Source organism: Mustela nivalis (assembly GCF_964662115.1).
Source record: "Mustela nivalis genome assembly, chromosome: Y".
In the NCBI taxonomy this organism is placed as follows: domain Eukaryota; kingdom Metazoa; phylum Chordata; class Mammalia; order Carnivora; family Mustelidae; genus Mustela; species Mustela nivalis.
The window spans coordinates 35,783,046-35,803,621 of record NC_139041.1 but is presented as its reverse complement, the minus strand read 5'-3'; the positions used below and the strand labels follow the sequence as shown (position 1 = coordinate 35,803,621).

General features: G+C 53.2%; 1 protein-coding gene across 1 annotated transcript in view; it reads left to right on the top strand.

The window, feature by feature from the left end:
- Positions 1-17,435: 17,435 nt before the first annotated feature.
- Positions 17,436-20,576, top strand: part of LOC309856956 (CD99 antigen-like) — a 31,334-nt gene continuing 28,193 nt past the window's right edge. The window contains exon 1 of the mRNA XM_082718767.1: positions 17,436-17,606. Coding sequence (XP_082574893.1) covers positions 17,540-17,606 — 67 coding nt within the window. The 5' untranslated portion in view covers positions 17,436-17,539. The remainder of the gene's footprint in view (positions 17,607-20,576) is intronic.

Below are 20,576 nucleotides of genomic sequence, written 5' to 3'. Positions count from 1 at the left end.
GCAGTACAGAGAGATGGCAAATCCCCATTCCCCCACCATGTTTGTGTCAATCCTGGCTCTCGCCGGATTAGGGCAGGCCCACCAACACCTAGGTGGGCCAGGTGGTTTAATCAGCGCAGGATCCAGTTATGACGGGATCCCCAAGCCCAGTACTGCAGCACAGAGAGATGGCAAATCCCTGTTCCTTCACAGTGTTAGGGTCTATCCTGGCCCTCGACAGATTAGGAGAGGCCCACCCACGCCAGGTAGGCTATGTGGTTTTACAGCACAGGATCCAGGATAACGGGATCCCCAAGCCCGATGCTGAGCACAGAGAGATGGCAAATCCCTGTTCTTCCACCATGTCTGCGTCTATCCCGGCCTTCTCCGGATTAGGTGAGGCCCACCCATGCCAACGCGGGCCATGTGGCTTGATCAGCTCATGTACCAGCGATGATGGGATCTTCTATCCCGGTGCTGCAGCAACGAGAGAAGGAAACCCCTGTCCCTCCACCGTGTTATGATCTATCCTGGGCCTCGACAGAATAGGTGAGTCCTGCCTGCACCAGGATGGGCCATGCGGTTTAAACAACACAGGATCCAGTGATGACAGATTCCCCAAGCCCAGTGCTCACCAGATTAAGTGAGGCCAACCATGCCAAGGTGGGCCATGTGGTTTAGTCAGCACAGGATCCAGTTATGATGGGATCCCCAGCCTGGTCCTGTAGCACAGAGAGACGGCAAATCCCTGTTCCTCCACCCTGTTAGGGTCTATCCTGTCCCTCGCCGGATTAGGAGAGACCCACCCACACCTAGGTGGGCCAGGTGGTTTAATCAGCACAGGATCCAGGATAACGGTTTCCCCAAGCCTAGTACTGCAGCACAGAGAGATAGCTGCAGTACAGTGAAATGGCAAAGCCATGTTCCCCTGCCATGTTAGGGTTTATCCCGGCCCTTGATGGATTAGGTGAGGCCCACCCACGCCAAAGTGGGCCATCTGGTTTAATCAGCACAGGATCAAGGATAACAGGATCCCTAAGCCCGGTCTTGCAGCACACGGAGACACAGGAAATTCCTGTCCCCCCCCCGCCCCCACCGTGTTACGGTCTATCTTGGCCCTCGACGGATTAGGTGAGGCCGAGGTGGGCCATGTGGTTTAATCAGCACAGGATCCAGCAATGGTGGAATCCCCAAGCCTGGTCATGCAGCACAGAGAGACAGCAAAACCCTGTTCTTCCACCGTATTAGGGTCTATCCTGGCCTTGCCGGATTAAGTGAGGCCCACCCACGCCAAGGCGGGCCATGTAGTTTAATCAGCACAGGATCCAGCGATGACAGGATCCCTAAGCCCGGTCCTGCAGCACAGAGAGATCGCAAATCCCTGTTCCTCCACCTTGTTTGGGTCTATCCTGGCCCTCACCAGATTAGGTTAGGCCCACCCAGGCCAAAGTGGGCCATGTGGTTTGATCAGTGCAGGATCCAGCAATCATGGGATTCCCAAACCCGGTGCTGCAGTACAATGAAATGGCAAATCCCTGTTCCTCCACCGTGTTTGGGTCTATCCTGGCCCTCACCGGATTAGGTGAGGCCCACCTACACCAAGGTGGGCCATGTGGTTTAATCAGCTCATGATCCGGCAATGTTGGGATCCCCAAGCCCAGTTCTGCAGTGCACAGAGACAGCAAATCCCTGTTCCTCCACCATGTTAGGGTCTATCCTGGCCCTTGACGGATTAGGTGAGGCCCACCCACCCCAAGGTGGTCCCTGTCGTTTAATCAGCGCAGGATCCAGCGATGACAGATTCCCGAAGCCTGGTGCTGCAGTTCAGTGAAATGGCAAATCCCTATTCCCCACCATGTTAGGGTCTATCAGGGCCTTCACCGGATTAGGTAAGGCCCATCCACGCCAAGGTGGGCCATGTAGTTTAATGAGCACAGGATCCAGTGATGATGGGATTCCCCAAGGCCGCTACTGCAGCACACAGAGACGGCAAATCCTTGTTCGTCGTCCGTGTTTGGATCTATCCTGGCCCTCGCCATTTAGGTGAGGCCCACCCACGCCAAGGTGGGCCCGGTGGTTTAATAAATGCAGGATCCAGGATGACGGGATCCCACGCCTGGTGCTGCAGCACAGAGAGATGGCAAATACCTGTTCACCTACCATGTTAAGGTCTATCCTGGCCCTCGACGGATTAGGTGAGGCCCACCCACGCCAAGGTGGGCCATGTGGTTTAATCAGCTCATGATCCGGTGATGACGGGATCCACAAGCCCAGTGCCTAGTACAGAGAGACAGCAAATCCCTGTCTCCCCCACCGTGTTAAGTCCTACCCTGGCCCTCGAGGGATTAGGTGAAGTCCACCTACACCAAGGTGGGCCATGCGGTTTAATCAGCACAGAATCCAGCCATGACAGGATCCCCAAGCCCAGTGCTGCAGCACACAGAGACGGCAAATCCCTGTTCCTCCACCGTGTTTGGGTCTATCCTGGTCCTCGCCAGATTAGGTGAGGCCCACCCACCCCAAGGTGGTCCATGTGGTTTAATCAGCACAAGATCCAATGATGACGGAATCCCCAAGGCCGGTGCTGCAGTACAGTGAAATGGCAAATCCCTATTCCCCCCATCGTGTTAGGGTCTATCAGGGCCTTCACCGCATTAGGTGAGGCCCATCCAAGCCAAGGTGGGTCATGTGGTTTAATGAGAGCAGGATCCAGTGATGACGGGATCCCCAAGGCTGCTACTGCAGCACACAGAGACAGCAAATCCTTGTTCCTTTTCCGTGTTTGGATCTATCCTGGCCCTCACCATTTAGGTGGGGCCCACCCACACCAAGGTGGGCCATGTGGTTTAATCAGCTCATGATGCGGTGATGACGGGATCCACAAGCCCAGTGCTGAGCACAGAGAGATGGCAAATCCCTGTTCCCCCACCGTGTTGAGGTCGATCCTGGCCCTCGACTGATTAGGTGAGGCCCACCCACGCCAAGGTGGGCCATGCAGTTTAATCAGTGCAAAATCCAGCGATGACAGGATCCCCAAGGCCAGTGCTGCAACACAGAGAGATGGCAAAGGCCTGTTCCTCCACAGTGTTAGGGTCTCTCCTGGCCCTCGACGGATTAGGTGAGGCCCACCCACACCAAAGTGGGCCATGTGGTTTAATGAGGCAGGATCCAGGATAATGGGATTCCCAAGCCCAGTGCTGAGCACAGAGAGACGGCAAAACCCTGTTGCTCCACCATGTATGGGTCTATCCTGGCCCTGGACGGATTAGGTGCGGCCCCCGCAACGCCAAAGTGGGCCATGTGGTTTAAGCAGTGCAGGATCCAGTAATGACGGGATCCCCAAGCCTGGTCCTGCAGCACAGAGAGATGGCAAAAGCCTGTTCATCCACTGTGTTTTTGTCTCTCCTGTCCCTCGCCGGATTAGGTGAGGCTCACCCCTACCAAGGTCGGTCAGGTCGTTTAATCAGCTCATGATCCGGTGATGACGGGATCCACAAGCCCAGTGCTGAGCACAGAGAGATAGCAAGCCCCTGTTTCCCCACCATGTTAAGGTCTATCCTGGCCCTCTACGGATTTGGTGAGGCCCACCCACGCCAAGGTGGGACTTGTGGTTTAATCAGCACAGGAACTAGCTATGACGGATTCTCCACGCCTGGTCTTGCGTCACAGAGAGATGGCAAATCTCTGTTCCTCCACAGTGTTTGAGTCCAACCTGGCCCTCGACTGATGAGGTGAGGCCCACCGATGCCTAGGTGGGCCATGTGGTTTATTTAATCAGCGCAGGATCCAGCAATGACGGGATCCCCAAGCCTGGTCCTGCAGCACAGAGAGACGGCAAATCCTTGTTCCTCCACAGTGTTAGGGTCTATCCTGGCCCTCGAAGGATTAGGTGAGGCCCACCCACACCAAGGCAGGCCATGTGGTTTAATTGGCGCACGATCTGTTGATGACTGGATCCCCAACCCCAGTGCTGAGGGTCATGTGAGGATGCAGGAGACCCTAGGGAAGGGTTAGGGGAGTCTGAAGGGGACTCAGCCCTTCAGTTGGCGTCCAGTTGGCCATGCTTCTTTCTGCGCCCATTTATCCTAAAAAGTCAGAAAGTCGCAAGTATGGTTTTCCCAAAGTGCCTTTCAGAGTTCAAGTTAGAACTGTCTCCCACCAATGCCTCCGCTGAGCAGGGAGTCTGACGTAGGGCTGGATCCGGGGATCCTGGGTCTATGACCCGAGTTGAAGGCAGACGCTCAACCCACTGAGCCCCCCAAGGCGCCCCAGCAAAACGCCTTCCTACCGCACGGTCTTCCCGCCGGGAAGAGACAAAACATTTCGGACACAATGACGGGAGAGTCACATTAGCGACATCAGCCCCACTGCACAGAGGGGAGAGGAAGTCGCTGCCGGTGGACAGAAAGCACTGAGCGTCCAGGAATCCCATTGTGGGATTTTATATGATTTTTATATTTTAGCATGCCCGCTGCTAACATGGTGACTTACTTATTCAAATACTTGGGAATTCCTGACCTATTTATTTCCCAAAGAATCTGAGAACGATTTCAGAAGGAACGGTTTTCGTTTGACATGGTTTTAGGAAAAAAGAGCGACGGTGTATGAATCGGGACGAGACATGAGTGCCTTTTAAAAAAAAATAATCATTTTTTTAAAACGTTTTATTTATTTATTTGACGGAGAGAGATCACAAGTAGGCAGAGAGGCAGGCAGAGAGAGAGGAGGAAGCAGGCTCCACCGCTGAGCAGAGAGCCCGATGCGGGGCTTGATCCCAGGACCCTGAGATCACGACCTAAGCCAAAGGCAGAGGCTTTAACCGACTGAGCCACCCAGACGCCCAAATAATCATGTTTTTAAGAGCTGAGTTTTCTTAGCTCTTTTAATTAACAAGGCTGAAGCATAAGCCCCGGGAAGGAATGGGGTTTCTGTAAGATCCTGTGGCCTTGAAGGCTCAGACTGGGACCTTGTTTGGAAATAGGGTGTTCGTAGATTTGATTAAGGGAAGGATCTTAGATTAAGCTCATGCTGGATGAGGGTGGCCCTAAATCCAATGGGAGGTGTCCTCGTAAGACACCAGAGGAGGAGACACAGCCACAGAGGAGAAGCCACGGGAAGACGGAGGCAGAGATGGGCGGCATGTGGACACCAGTCCTGGGACGCCCGGAGCTCCAAAAGTTGGAAGAGCCTGGAAGGACCCTCTCCGGCAGCCTCAGGAGGGAGCACAGCCCTTTCCCAACTGCATCTCAGTGACCCTGCCCTGCCTGGACCTCATCAGCCCTGCCTGGATCTCAGCACCTCGGCCCCACCTGGATCTCAGTGGTTCTGCCCCGCCTGGATCTCAGACTTCTGGTCTCCAGAGTTGGAGGAGCATAAATTCCTTGTCACTGTAAGTGCCCTGTTGGTGACCATTTGTCACAGCTGCCTGAGAAAGTTCATCTGCAACCCTGCTCTCCTCCCTGGGGCCCCAGGCTGCTGCATCCCCCCACCCCCCACCCCAACGATGAGCTACAATTCCTGACCCAGAAGCCAGTCCCTTGCAGCCACTAGCTCAGGGGTCTACAGCTCCAGGAAACAGCCCACGGGGTGCCCATCCCTGGCCTCCTCATCCTTACATGGCTTCTTCTACCCTGCAAACACCTGGGGGCTCTTGGCTGTGGGCTCTTTAACTTGTCCCCACCAGGGTGACTGATAGACCACGCCTTTTCTGCTACCTGGTGTGCCCCGTTTCTTTCCTGGGGACCTGCATCCTTCAACACCTCGTGGTGTCCACAGCTGCTTCTGATGGGTCCGGTTTGATGCCTTCAACGTTTTCCCACCCACCTTCACTTCCTGACCCTACAAACAAACCGGACCCAGCAGCCGGAAATAATTCAAAGCCTCCCTCAAGAATTCTTGGAAAGACAACACAGGCATTCCCACCCCGTGTGGTATGAAGCCAGAAGGTTCTTCAGCATCGATCTAAAAGGGCTCATTCATCCGGCGCCTGGGGATCTGGGGACCATGACCATATTCTCCAAGAACTTTGTAGAGAGCTGCCGGTCCATAAATACCGCTCTTGGTTGGCTGGTAAGCCATAGACGGTTGGATCGGCCAATGCTTCGCGTCTGCAGGAGCTAATGGAGATGCAAGCGCGTCACAGCGGGCTGAATTGTTGAGTGTGGAGGTGGGTGTGACTGTTGTTTCTTGAGCAGGACTGCACCAGCCTGGATGCTGCAGTTCTGATTTTATAGAGTAGCTACCGGGGGAGAGGGTCGCATTGAGGGGGAGCCGGCTCGCACAGGACTGTTGGGGCTAGTCCTGGGTCCTGGGTCCTTGCAATTTTCTAAGTCATAATTATTTCAAAATGGAAAATGCTGTGCAGTGTGTGTGTGTGTGTGTGTGTGTGTGTTTTAATCTCACTGAAAAGAGTTTGGAAAAGTGGTATGTGTTATACTTTGCGGCATACTTCTGAACCTAAATTCCCTTTGGGATCGTGAAATGGTGTGTCTGTCACCAAAAATGACCGCCTGTGTAGCTTTGAGGTCGGTGTGGTGTGACTGCTTGCAGAAAAGAGGCAGTTTTAGGGTAGTGTGGGGCGTAGTGACCGTCCCGGTTTCTTGGAAAGCAGGGTTTACCCTTTCCCAGAATTCGTGATGAGATCGGATCAAGTAATGGGTGTGTAAGCACAGACACACACACACACACCCCTAGCAGAAGGCATGGACGGAGTTGCCGTTTATTGAGTTGTTGACCTCAAGAACACAGAAGCAGAATGCCCAGGCGTCCTGACTCTCCAGGAGCAGGTGCGCCCTCAGAAATGAGCTCTTCCCATGCCCACCTATACGTCAACCACATTGGGTCGGTTTCCTTGATTTTATAATAAGGATATTCATTTCCTCAGAAGATCAAAAAAGCAGTCCAGGTGAGTAGTTGCCCATCGTCCCACTTGGAATGGACGATACAACAGGAAAAGAGAAGTATGTGTCTTATATTCAAGTAAACGGTACCAAATCCCGTTGGATTTCTTTGGCATGTAGACGGCCAACATAGACCAACTAGGAAAATATTCCTGAAGTCTGGGAAGAACTGATCAACCGCAGACCAGCTCGCTTGACCTTGACCTCCAGCAAGAATGAACTACGGGAAGAAACCCCGGAGAGCTGGTTCCCATTCATGAACGGACGAGATCGGGCGCGTTCAGGGTGGTATGGCCGTAGACCAGGCTACCTTGTCTACCTCCCCTTCCTCCAAAACCAACGGGACTGCAGACTCCTTGGGGATGTTATCTTAAGTCCCTGGAGGTGATAGGAAGCATGTTGAGGTCTTGGTAGATACTGAAGAAGGTGTGTCCTCTTGGGGTTAGATATGACGCGTGAGGAACTCCTGGGTGTGCAGCTCTTCAGCTTTTGCAGCGGGACAAATCACTCCAAAATCTGGTGTCTTAAAGGACTAACCATTGGTTTCACTCATGATTCTCTGTCTGGGCACTTGGGGCTGAGATCATCTGGGCAGTCCTTCTGGGGTGAGCTCGACTCCGTCTTGAGTCAGTGGTCAGCTGCTTGGTGGATGAGGCATGGCTGATTTCTGTCTTAGCCAGGAAATCTCACCTGGTCTCCATGGATCCTCTCAGACTTGAGCACATGGTGACCAGGCATGGTGACCCTCAGAAATGTGGCTGATCCTTCTGTTGCCTTCTACGGACCAAAGCAAGCGACAGCATCAGCTAGACATGGTGGGGGCAAGGACCCCACCTGTCCATGGCGCAGCCTGCAAAAAAATGCCGAAGCAGGGAGAAAATTAATTGCACTCACTTTTGCAAAGAATCTTCACCACATTCGGTGGAGACCCCAAACACCCAACGCCTGAGAAGATATGGCTCGCCCACAGCGTGTGAGAAGAACTCCCCAGCCTGGGCCATACTCTCCATTTGGAAAACGAACTAGGCTTTGCATTTCTCAGTGCTCTGTTCCAACGTCACCCAACCTCTGTGTGCAGAGATCAGGCTTGTGCCGTGGCATGAATGTTAGCTGGTGTAACCTGTGGGCCTTACTCTTCGGAGCCCATCCTTGAGATGGAAAAAGGCTGTGCCCGTAGGGAGTGCGGTGTGGTCTTGGTATTCCCGAGTCAAGAACACCCAAGAGGAGGTCCATGAGAAGGAGAGATGAGTTGTTTTCCCCCATGCAGACGTGTCGAAACCTTCCTGCCTGCAAGACATATCACCGGAAAACACCCACTCTTGATGGCCATCCCGGGGTGTAGAAAGGTCTTCCAACCAACAATGGGCGGCTCTCAGCAGGCATCAACTCTAACGGCACATACGTCAGACCTAGGCAGATTGCTTTGGTGAGCTCTGGAAGAGCCAGGAAAACTAGCAGGAGGACATGGGGATTTTGGTTTCTGGGGAGAGGAATAAACGTTCCCCAAAGTTGCAAATACATTCTTTACTTGGCTCCTAAATAACCATGATCTGAGCAAAAAAAATAATAAATTCCCCCCTTCCCAAGTTCTCTGGAAAGGGTCCCCTTCAGTCTGCACTGCAAGTTAAGGTTCTCAAAATAGAGATTTTGAGAAACTTGGGGGTTTCCCAGGTTTCCTCCACCCCATGAAACCGTCCCTTTATTGCGTCTTCAGTTAGCTCCCTGTCTGAACCAAGTCTCAGCCTACAATCGTCTACCTTACGGTGTTGCTGGGGCTTCCCTTTGTCTCTGGACGAAGATACACTGCTTGGTAAACATCCGACGTCCATCGCCATCCGGTTCCAGCCAGACCTCCCTACTCTTTCCCCTACTTGTTGCATGCCACGGATGTTTTCCCCCGATATCTGCAGCACGGCTCATGCAGGAAAAAGCTCTAGAATGCATCCCCACCCTCTCTTTTTCTGGAAACCCCATAAAAATCTTTCAATGTAATCTCCTTGGTGAAACGTGTCCAAACCCTTGGGCATGGTCTTGGATTTTCTAGTGTCCCTCAAAAGACCAAATGGGTTTTCTAGTATCCCTCAAAAGACCAAATGGGCTAACAGGTGAAATGATTAATTCACCTTTCCATGCTCGGTACGTAGGTCAAGATCCTCAGCACACCCTACGCTTAAGAACCGTGTTCTGCATATATGAACCTAATGTCCACATGGTCTTGCGTTAAGATCCCGCATCCCAGAACACACTTGGACCAGCCGAGCCGCTGTGAGGCACATACTGTGGATATTTCTGTCCCGTGTCCACTTCTAGGATCTTAGCATTTCCCATCCTTGAAATTGGCCACGTAGTTGTGGCTGCTTTGAAGAAGAGACATTGCATAAGAGATGACTTGGTGTTCTCTCTCTCCTTCTGGAAGGTCACTGTGGGAACCCCGCCGTCACAATGTCAGGAAGCCCAAGCCATCGGGAGGTGTTCTGTCTCACCAAACGTCTCAGACGGGGCTGACTTCATGGGCTGGCACCCTGTGCAGTCAGACCTCCTCTCAGAAGGGGGGCTCCATGCTTGGCTTAATGCTCCGTTGCCACCATCTTGAAATTCTTAATGCAATTGGGACAAGGGGGCAAAATTGGTCTAGTCCCACCAGGTTGCAGATTTTTTTTTTTTTTTTAGCAAAATGCATTTTTAGCTAAAATGAATTTTAACAAAATGCATAGTGCTGCTTTAAAGCACTAAGTTTTGGGGCAGTACGTGATGCAAAATTGGAACATGATGCATCCTAGAATTAGTATGTATGCTAACTTTTGCCATGTACCGTTTTCATATGCACATATACACGCGTGTTCCGTGTGTCTACGAGTCTGTGTGTGTCCTTGTAGGATAAAGGAGATAACTAGAGCTTCATTATCTCAATGCATTGCCTTTGGTGCTGAGCTCACTTTTGCTTTGATGCATTCCATTGAGTAACGCGCTGTGTGTGTGTCTGTGTTGGGGTTTCAGCCATGGGCTGACCTAGAAACACCACCAAGCCTGCTCACTGCCTATCAGGAGACTCAGATACCCACAAATAAACAGAAATAAATTCAAACAGCTCTTGGTCCAGGTTCTGTGTTTTGGAAAACCGTAGGACAACTCCCTCTGGCCCACCACCATGACCATCATGGCCAACGTTTGCCCTGGGGAAGATCCCATTCCAGGTCCCAGACATGGTACTAGCAGCCCTTAGAGACAAAGAAGATTCATGCTTCAAATGCAGTTCAGTGTCCCAAGTTATCTGTGGTTTGAGGAACAGATAATCCTGAGCAATCACCAGAAGGTCAGCTATAGCCTAACGCTAGGTCACAATGCCTATGTCATCCACCTCTCTTGATCTCATCACGTGGACATTTTATCATCTCAAGAAGGAAGAAGGGGACATACAGAACAGTAAGACAATTTGAGGGAGACAGAGGCCACATTCTCAAAACTTTTGTTACGGTGTCTTCTCCTAATCATTGTCTTTTATGATGAGTTATTGGGTTTTTTCCTTTGTTTGTTTTTAAGGGCTGCAGGCATAGTCTGGAGCCCAACACAGGGCTTAAACTCACGACCCTGACATCAAGACCTGAGTGGACATCAAGAGTGGGATGTTCAACCGACTGAGCCACCCAGGTGCCCCTGATTAGTTATTGTTTGTCTCAGGCTGTGCCTGGCTGATAAAATAAACTTTATGAAAGAAATGCAAGTTCAGGGAAAAATACAGTGCATATAGGGTTTGGGACTGGCTGCAGATCCAAGCATGTACTTGGAGCCTTGGAACCTGTCCCCCGAGGATGAAGGGGACTCCCGGACTCTGGGAAATTGATTTGTTCTTGATTCTAAGCCAGAGTAACCACAAGCTTTAGCTCCTTCAACAAAGTAGTTGTTTCTGTGTTAGGAAGCTTCACTACATCCTTTGATTTCTGCAGGGGCCCCAACCTACATTGCACTTAAGAGGGGATAAACACATGAACACACGAACCTTTTGCTAAATTAACGAAAGCACTGTTTTCGAAATAAACTGGACCACGGATGGGCACAGACCGTGAGGTTTCTAAGGTAAAAACTCTAGCTTGCAACACGCTTTTTATCTTTGTCTGCTGTGAACGCTCTGAGGAAAATGCCGGTGGTTTGGAGGCAGTCAAGAGGCAGGGAGGAACAAATAGCCTGGACTCAGAATCAAAAAATTCTTGGTTCTCATCCCAGCCTGCCATGGATGGCCCCATGGGACCAGGAAGTTTCCTCATCAACACAAGTGGGCTAGTCAGTCCAATGCCTCTACTTCATAGTTGTTTCCCAACAAGGAAGTAAGTTATAATATGGCACAATGGTATCTAGTAAAAGGTTCATTTGTTTCTTTGTCCGTCCATCCAACCATCAATCCATCCGTCCATCCACCCATACAACTATCTATCTATCTATCTATCTATCTATGCATTCTACTATCCATCCATCCATCCATCCATCAACCCATACAACTATCTATCTATCTATCTGTTCTACCATCCATCCATCCGTCTATCCATCCACACATCCATCTACTTATCCATCCATCCATCCATCCATCCATCCATCCATCCATCCATCCAACCATCCATTCACCCAACTATTCAACCATCCATCCATCCATCCATCCATCTATCCACCCACATATCCACTGACATATCCAACTACTCATTGTTCCGCCTGCCATTCTACTGACTCAGGAAATTTCTCCTCAACATCTGTTCAACAGACACCATGTGTGATGGCCAGACCCATCTTAGCTGTTTTGATTGCCCATAAGGAACTCATAGCAGGTTTCTGTTATAAACTGGGCTCAACCTCTGGTAACAAAGACCAGAATAAAAACTGGTTTAAATAAGACTGAAGCAAATATGACTTTTTCTTAAAAAAAAAAAAAGATAAAAATGTTACTTCTCTCTTCCTATTCAGTCATCGTACAAGAGTAGCTCCCTTCCTCTGGGTTACCTCCTTCTCCAGACTGGCTGCTGGGGCTCCAGGCATCAACCTGGTATTCCAGGAAAGCACAAGATGAAGCAGGGAGAGGGCTAAAAGAGCCACTTGCCATCCATCCATCCATCCATCCATCCATCCATCCATCCAACCATCCATCCATCCATCCATCCATCCAACCATCTAACCATCCATCCATCCATCCATCCGTCCAACTGTCCATCCATCCATCCAACCATCCATCCATCCATCCAACCATCCAACCATCCAACCATCCATCCATCCAACCATCCAACCATCCATCCATCCTACCATCCAACCATCCAACCATCCAACCATCCATCCATCCATCCATCCAACCATCCAACCATCCATCCATCCATCCATCCATCCATCCATCCATCCAACCATTCATCTATCCATCCATCTATCCATCCATCCATCCATCCATCCATCCATCCATCCATCGTTTAAGGAAAATTTCAGAAGTTTTCTTCAACAATTTCTGCTTACATTTATTTCATGGACCAGAACTTACTTGTTGGTTACACTTAAGTGTGAGGAAGACTGAAGACAATGGTCTTCCAGCTGCCATATTGCCAACATCCATAAAAAATCAAGTCCCTTAGTATGGAAGAAGGTAGAAGTCTTGCATAGAATGCATAGTCTTGCATGTAGCCAAGATAAATGGATGGATGGACAGATGTAGATCTATATGTAGAAGTAAGTGTGGACATTTATATACATGCATACTCTGTGTGTGCGTCGCTGTGTGTGTGTGTGTGTGTGTGTCCTGATAGCCCAAAGGTAATAAAAAAGCTTCATTACCTCAATGCTCAGCTTTTCATGGCACGCTCATTTCTGTTCTGCTTGATTCAGTGGAGTAATTAAGCATCTGAAAGGCAGTCTCTGTGCGCTGGGCTCTCAGCCAGGTGCTGAGATAGAATAAAAAAACAAGACTGCTCAAAGACTTTGGGGAGACTCAGATAAACACAAATAAATACATGTAAATCAAGGGCTATTAAAACTAAGCACTGCTCTCTGAGGCAGAGCTATGGCAGCTTGATTTCACTGCTGTATTGCAAAGTGTGGGCCCTTGGGTAGCTGTTGAGTGGCTGAGTGTAGTACGGAATCATTGAGATGAGGGACCCCAATGAACTTGGGGAAGACAAGACTGAGAAGATGAACAGGAGCAGATAGGTGGAGACTCAGAGGTGGGCAAGTGCTGAGGGTCTTGTCCTGGTGAAAACATCTTGGCCAAAAGGTCTAGTGCTGCCCAAGCTTAAAGATGAAAATCTGAACCTTAACAGGGCAGCAGAGCCCGTCCGATTCAGGGTAAGGCACTGGTTATGTGTGTACCCGATTGCAAATGTGTCAGTTTTCACTGACTCTCCAAGAATAATAGAGCTATCAAGAGAAAGTCTGGCGACAAGGTTTGGTGTGACTAGGAGCTAAGAACATCCATCCATCTATCCATCATCCGTCCATCTAACCTTCTAACCTTCCATCCATCCAATCACTAACCACCCATCTATCCATGCACTAACCATCTCCCCACTTACCCGTCCAGAGATGAGCCGGAAGGGAAATCAGGCTCCGTCTGACCGAATGGCTATCATCCTCTCCCAGGAGCTAGATCCTTCCTGAAGTTAGGGCCACACTCTGGCGGCGTTCCCCACGTTTTCGCTCTTACAGCTTCAAAGTACGTTCACCTCCAAGTTCGAAAATGACGCAGATTCCGTGCAGAGAGTTCAGCAAATGCAGGTTAACAAAGACATCTCTCGCTTTGCAAGAAGGAATCAGGGCTCTGCGTTCGGTGTGGGCCCCGAGTCGTTCTCTTAAAGCCCAGAGAGCGTTTCAGTGCAACGTGGTTGGGTTTAGGCCGTGGTTTTTCATAGACTTCGGTGCTTTCAAGAGGCTGCTGCTTCCCTTCCTGGCTTACGTGGATTGCCTGTCACTTCTGTTCTTGTGTTGCAGGAAGTGTGTGCTTTTCGGTGCTTCTGTTGTCACAAACAATACTCTTTTAAGTGGAGGTTGCTAGGGACTGAATGTTTACATCCCTCCAGAAATGCAATCATGAGTGCGGAAGGGCTGAGCCCAGCGGGCGGGTGTCGGCAGGTGGGGAACGGTGACAGGTGACCGGACAGATGTCTGTGGTACTTTGGAATAACGGTGGCCCACGCCCGCTCCACAGTGCCCCTTCCCAGAACCGAAACCGAGTGTTATTCTCCGCGGAAATGGAGCCTGGGGTCGTGGAGCTGGATGGTGAAGGCCGGGTCAACCCGGGGAGGGGCTCTGCTTGCAACTCCAAGGGCCTGGTCTCGTGCTGGGCTCCCTGCTGCCTCCCTGATCTAAGGGGCTCAGTCTGTGAAGCACCTGCCTTCGGCTCAGGTCATGATCTCAGGGTCTGGGTTCGAGTCTAGCACCGAGCTCTCTGCTCAGCGGGGAGCCTGCTTCTCCCTCTCCTTCTGCTGCTCCCCCTGCTTGTGTGCTCTCTCTCTCTGTCACATTAATAAATAAAATCTTTAAAAAAAAAAGCAAGCAGAAGACAAATATTTGAGGTCCCCCCCCAATCATTTAGTGATCTAGTGCCTACTCCCCCGCACACTTCCTGCAGAACTTCCTGCAAACGTGACAAAGACACACAAAAGTTCAGGACTTCGTGATTTTTTTTTTTTTTTAAAGGGAAATGAAAGAATGAAAAAAACAAAAAGTCTCTCCCCAACCCGGAGCCACCCCGAAGGAATCAGAGCCAGGAAACCAGGCGTACAGCGCCCCTCGCTGCGGGAGGACCCAAGTTTGACCTGGACCACATTCCTGAGTCCCTTATGCAGGGTTTTAAACCCCTGTGAGCTCCCCAAACAGCAGACCGGCCAGAGCCAGAGTATTGATAACCCTGGGCCTCGCTGACCCTGGTGAGTTCCAGCAGCTAGGTAGGACGTGGACCCTGTCACCTTCCGATGACTGCGGCCCTGCGTCCCCCCCCCCCCACCTTGCAAGCCCTATCCTGGTCAGACATACACCCCGAAGCTTCAAACTCCCCCCCAATTCCGTGGTTCAGAGAAGACACTGCTTCGGGAAATTGCAAGGAAAATCTTCCCTTTTCCCGTTCTTTGCTTTGGCTGCGTCTTCTGACTCGAGGGCCACAAAGAGGGAGCCTCCCCCCACGCCAGCTTTGGGTTGCCGTGAGGACAGAGTGTTCCCAAGAAGACGGAGACAGCTGCCCAAGCCCTTGCAACCGGGCATGGCCCCTTGGAATTTCCCCCGCTGGACAGGTCTTGCTTTCTGCAAACTTCTGCTAAGGACAGCTGAGGTTGTCCGTCTCCCGCACGCCCCACAAGAATAGTGGTCTTTTCTGTTCTGCTTTCTAAGATGGTTTTTTTCTCTGTGCATGGGGTTCCTGGGGCCCACGTCGAGACCCGCTTTCTGGGTCGAGAGACAGAGCCCAGTGGTCACACAAAGAATGGTCCATCAGTGACGGAGAAGGGCTAGTCCGTAGGTGTGTGTGTGTGTGCGTGAGTTACAGGGGATGCCGAAAACGGTCCGCCCTCCCTCCGGCCCTGAGTCCCAACCAGCAGAGCAAGAAGCCCGCACGAAAAGGACCCTTGCTCCCTCCTCCCTGTCTAGATCTTCACGAATGTCCTTCAAAGATCTCTTCTGCGATGCCTGGGCACACCTCAGGGGCCTCCGTCAATTAATTTAATTTTTATTCTGCAGCTTAGACCTCGACGCCAGAGCGTCTGCGAAACATGATGGAAATATTCATTCTGAGCCAAGGAAGGTGGCCCTTAAGAGAAAAAAAAAAATCAACTTAATGAATTAGAAAGAGACGCGTCCAAGACGCCTGTCTGTACGAACATAAATTAAAAAAGAAAAAAAGAAAAAGAAAAAAAAACCAACCAGCCTGAAAGCCTGGCTTTTAGTTCCCGTGACCGTGCCTATCTGTGAGAGCTGGTGACGCGGACCTAGCCCCTCAGGGATGAAAGGAAAGCCCAGGCTGGAGAGTGTTCTGGAATGCTGACCATGGTGTGGATAGGGAAGTCTCAGCCCCGAGGGAGTGAGGTTAAACATTGTCCCGGTTGAGGTTTTAGGTTGAACAGCGGGGGCGGGGGACAGGGCTAAAACGGGCCATTCCGTGAGCAGGGATGAGGTCTTTGCCTTTTGACATTGGTCCCAAACACAAGTGGCTTCTCTCAGCCTACTGAACTGCCTCAGGATGCCAAAAGGGCTGCCGCAGCTCCGGCATCCTGTTGCTGCTCAAGAAGAGCCTCCTGGGAGCCCTGGTCCAGGGTCCACAGGCAGCACGGGCTGCCAGGCTGTGGCCGGGGAAGGGAGACGTGCACACTGGCTTCCCTGGGGGTGAGTCAAGGCTGCACGGGGAGGAACGGAGAGGCCGTATGTAGGGGCAGCGGGTGCGTGAGGACAGAGGGCTGCCGGTCTCTGGCCAAACGGTCAGAGCCTGTTGATTTCAAAGGCTGATTATTGCATTTTCCGGAGAAAGGACTGCATGATCTTCCTACCTCTGGCACCGCAGTCTTACGGTGGTGGGGTTCCTGTTGGCTGATGGAAAATGGGACACCTCCAAGCATCCAGCCGGATATGGCCAGACCGGTGCCTTTTTAAGTACGTGTCCCTGCATTTGCCCTAGGCGGGCCCCAGGGTGCTGTCTGGCCTGCCTTGTGTCTGTCCGGACCTGGGAGGTGGCGGTAGGTGGACAGCAGCTGGACAGGTGTCCCCATGGCCGGCGGGGAGGAAGGGCCCTGACTCTTGCAGGGGTGAAGAGAGGGCTAGAGTGGGGTGGAGCTGGCCGGTAGCCGGGGTAGGGTTTGCAGGGGAGAATGCACGAATCTGACTCAGGGATTTTTCTCCCTCTGAGATGTTCTGTTCTCTGAAGGAACACGGAGAGAATAGGAAGCTAACATTTCAGCGAGAAAGATATTGATGTTCTGGGACAAGGACCAGCCCCAAGCCTGGGGTCTGGGCTGTGGCCAGTGACCCAGCAGGACGCCAGCACCACCTCCCCAGGGGACGAGGGAGGGGTCTCGTGCCTTTCCCCGTCTGCGCGCCCAGCCCCCAGCTTGGGGTGCGCGAAGGCTTCGGAGGCTCCTCCCAGGGAGGTCCTTGTAGAGGCTGTGGGCTGGGGCGCTACCCTGCGCCCCCCAAACCCCCACCCCGGCTCCGGGCTCTGTCGGTTCAGACCGGACTTTGGGATGGGACTGGGGGGGCTGCCCGGGGCCAGGGAACCACGGTTCCTGAGAAAGGACAGCCTTTCACTCGGCCTCGCTTCGAGGGGGCACGCGTCCCCGTTAGGAGTTCGGGGCGGGGAGGGGCCTCTTCCGCGTTCTTGGGGGCGCGGGTCCCGTTAGGGGCCGGACACACTAGGAGGGGCCCCACCTTCTGAGCAGGGAGGGGTCACTTGCTCCCCTCGGCGCCGCCCTGAGTAACCAGGCCAACCCCCCCCCCCCCCCCCGCTTTTCCACTCCCTTGCGTTGGGCCCGCCCCAGAGGTGTCCCCGGACTGCGGGCGGGGCGAGCGGAGGCCAGGGCGGGGCCACAGGGCGCCCCCACCGACCTCTCCCGCCGCCGGCCCCGCCCCGTGGGCCCTCCCGCAGCCGCCGCCGCAGCCGCCCGCCGCCCCCGCTGCCCGCGCGCCGCACTCCCGGACGGTTCCTGCGCGGCGCCGGGCGCACCATGGCTCCCCGGGCCGCCGTCGCGCTGCTACTGGTCGGCCTGCTCGGCACCCTAGTGCCCGCCCGGGGTGAGCGATTTGGAGGGCCTGGTGGGGGCGAGGGCGGGCGGAGTGCTCCAGGGGCGCCGGCCGGCCTGGGGACGACCCGCACACGGCCGCGCGCGCCGGGACCCCAGGGAGGGCCTCGGGGGGCGCCCTACGTGAGGCGGGCCTCAGGGGACGCCGCGGGGACCCCGGGTCCTCCTCCCCGCTCGGCGGGACGCGCCGTGCCCGCCGGTAGCCAACGCCCCAAACGGGCGGCCTCATAGCGCTCCAACTTTTTTTCCGGGGCGGGTCTGGACTTACTCCAGGGCCGAAATGCCGCGTGTGTTTTCCAAGTCAGCAACTCCCGTAGTTGGAGGCGCTCGCGGGAGCCGCTGGCGTTGGGTGCTCGCACGCGGGACACTTCTCAGGTGCCTCCGGCCCCGCGTGTGCGCCCCTGCTCCCCTGCAGCGGCCCGAGCACCCCCCCCCCCTTTCTGGCGCACCCCGGGCCGCAGTCTTTGTTGGTGCGCAGGGAGCCACGCCCTGCGTTCCGGGCCTAAATTTGGAGTCTGCTGTGCAGCCTGCGCGCCCGCCGAGCGGGGGTGGGGGCCCCTGAGAGCGGCTCGGAGCTTTGGACACGTTCAGAAACACGGTGTGCCCAAGCTTCAGGGACTGGGGCGCTCGCTGCGCGCGTGGGGAGGGGGAACGCGGTTTCAGCGCGCTGCGCGTCTGCTCCGGTGGAGAATTCAGAAAACACAGAAGTTGTATCAGGACGAGGGGAGCCTTGGGGACCCTCCCCTTCTCCACCCCGACCCCCCACTTTGCGCGCACGCAGCCTGTGCCTGTTCCTGGCCGCTGCCTGTTTTCCTGTGGCTTTCCTTTAAAGGGGAAGTTGCCAGCCTATTTCTCCCTCTCTGTCCTTTCAAGAGGAGAGCTCCGATTTTTAAAACTTTTTATTTATTTACTTATTTTTTGCTGGGCGTAGACATTTTGGAAACTTCTTCCACCTGACGGTTATTGATTTCCCTTGCGCACCCCCCTTCCCCTAGGACCCACCCGGAGAGGGTGGCCAGACTGTTGAGGGGACCGTCCGGCGCCGGGCAGAGGAGTTTCAGGACGGGTCTGCTCCAAGGTGTCCACTCCTTGTTTTGCAAACAGGAGTCATGGCGGGAGGCCTGTGTGGTGCTGGGGACTTTCCCGCTGTTGGAGGGGCCTCCAGCTCTGCAGTAAGGGCTTGAGTTTTTGAATGCCTGGCACCCCGGTTGTTTTGCGGGAGGATTTGTGAATTCATGTGGGGGCTTTTGGAATGGGCCCCGGGGCCCTGGGGTGGCTTCAGGGGGAGATTAAGCCTGGTGTATGGGGGGAACATCTTGGGACACTTCACGACCTGGCTGGGAGGGCCTGGCATGGCCCTCCCGTTTCTCTCTTCCTTCCGGGAGAAATGTCCTCTTTTCCTTGGCTCTGGCTGGTTCGGCAGAAATGGGTTTGCCCCCCCCCCCAATATGGTTGTCTTTCGATATGTTTGTTGGCATCACACCGGCGCAGAGGAGCGTGCGAGGGTTCTCTGGGCATGTGGGTGTGTCTGTCTTCTGAAGGTTTCATGAGCCCCTTCCGTGGGCAGGGTCCCCGGGCCGTGGATCCGGAGTGGTTCTGGTTCCTCAGGACCGGACGGACCATCCTTGGTGGTGGTGGGGCTGGAGGAACATCTAAACACACACCCAGGACTCGGGGCTCCAAGAACCGGGACGGTCTCCTACTTCAAGAACCCGGTGGGCAGTCTTGGTGAGCCGCGTGGGGGCTCTCTGGTCAGGGTCTGCCTCACAGATCTGGGCCAGCCTCCTTCTGTTCTTTGGGGCCCCACATGAGTCCTTTTGTGATTTGTTTCTTAGAACAACCCATGGTATGATTGTCCGGGAAATTACCTGATTTGTATCCAGATTGCGCGGGGCAGCTCCAACATGGGGCAATATTTTACTGAAATTCCCGGAGGCAGCGGAGGGGAGCCAGCCTCACCCCAACAGCAGAGAAAGGTGGGAAGGATGGGCCCTTACTACCCGTTGATCTTTTCAAGGGTGCAGACTCCCCCTGCATACACGCATGCACGCCTCCCTACAGGATCCTTCTGGGGTTCGGGGCGGGAACCAGCAGCTCCAAAGATACAAATACTTTTTTTTTTTTAAATCAGGAAACTGCTTTCCGTTTGCTGAAGGTCAGAACACACTTTCCTGTAGAAATAGGTGTTTCGCGTGGTTTGCACAGTGGCTGTCGAAGCCGGCCGAGCCTGGGGACAGACCTTTGCTTTTAACAGCACGGGACAGATTTCAAAGTCCCGCGTGGGGACCCAGGGCTCCCTGGGGAAGGTTCATGCGAATCCCAGGACAGAGGAGCTGTAAAGGGGCATTTCACCTTTTCTAGAGCTGGGCTTTCCCCCACTGGGATACTTGCATTTTTTCTTTTTCTTTTTTTCTATTTATTTATTTATTTATTTATTTATTTATTTAGTTTGAGTTGTGACAGCCGGCAGAAGGGGTACCAGACACTCTCAACGCCCAGCCTTGCACGGGACGTCCCTCCCCAACCCCAGAGTCAGGCAGCACCCAATATCCAAAGCCAGTTTGGGCTTGGTCTCTCGGTTTCCTGATGACGGCTCTGCTCTCTGACCCCTGGGTATGGCTTTCGGGTTTGGCTTTCATGGTCTCGCCTGTTTCCCTGCCCTCCTGCCCTTTGGGCTCTGATAAAATTGAATTGCACTTTGTGGACCTCCCTGCCTGGGCCCCTTTTTTCCGTTTTCAGTTTATGAGGCTCACGCCTTTTTTCTTTTTCTTTTTTTTTTTTTTCTTTTTTGGCATGTCGAGATAGGAAAGTACTTGAGTTTTGTAGTTTTTTTTTTTTTTTCTTCCATCTGGATGACATCTTGGCTGCCTGTTCTCATTTATAGCAGAATGGGGCTCTTAGAGCAACACAACGAGTTTGACGGGAAGGGGTCCCAGCTCGATTTCGTGGATGGAAACTGCCC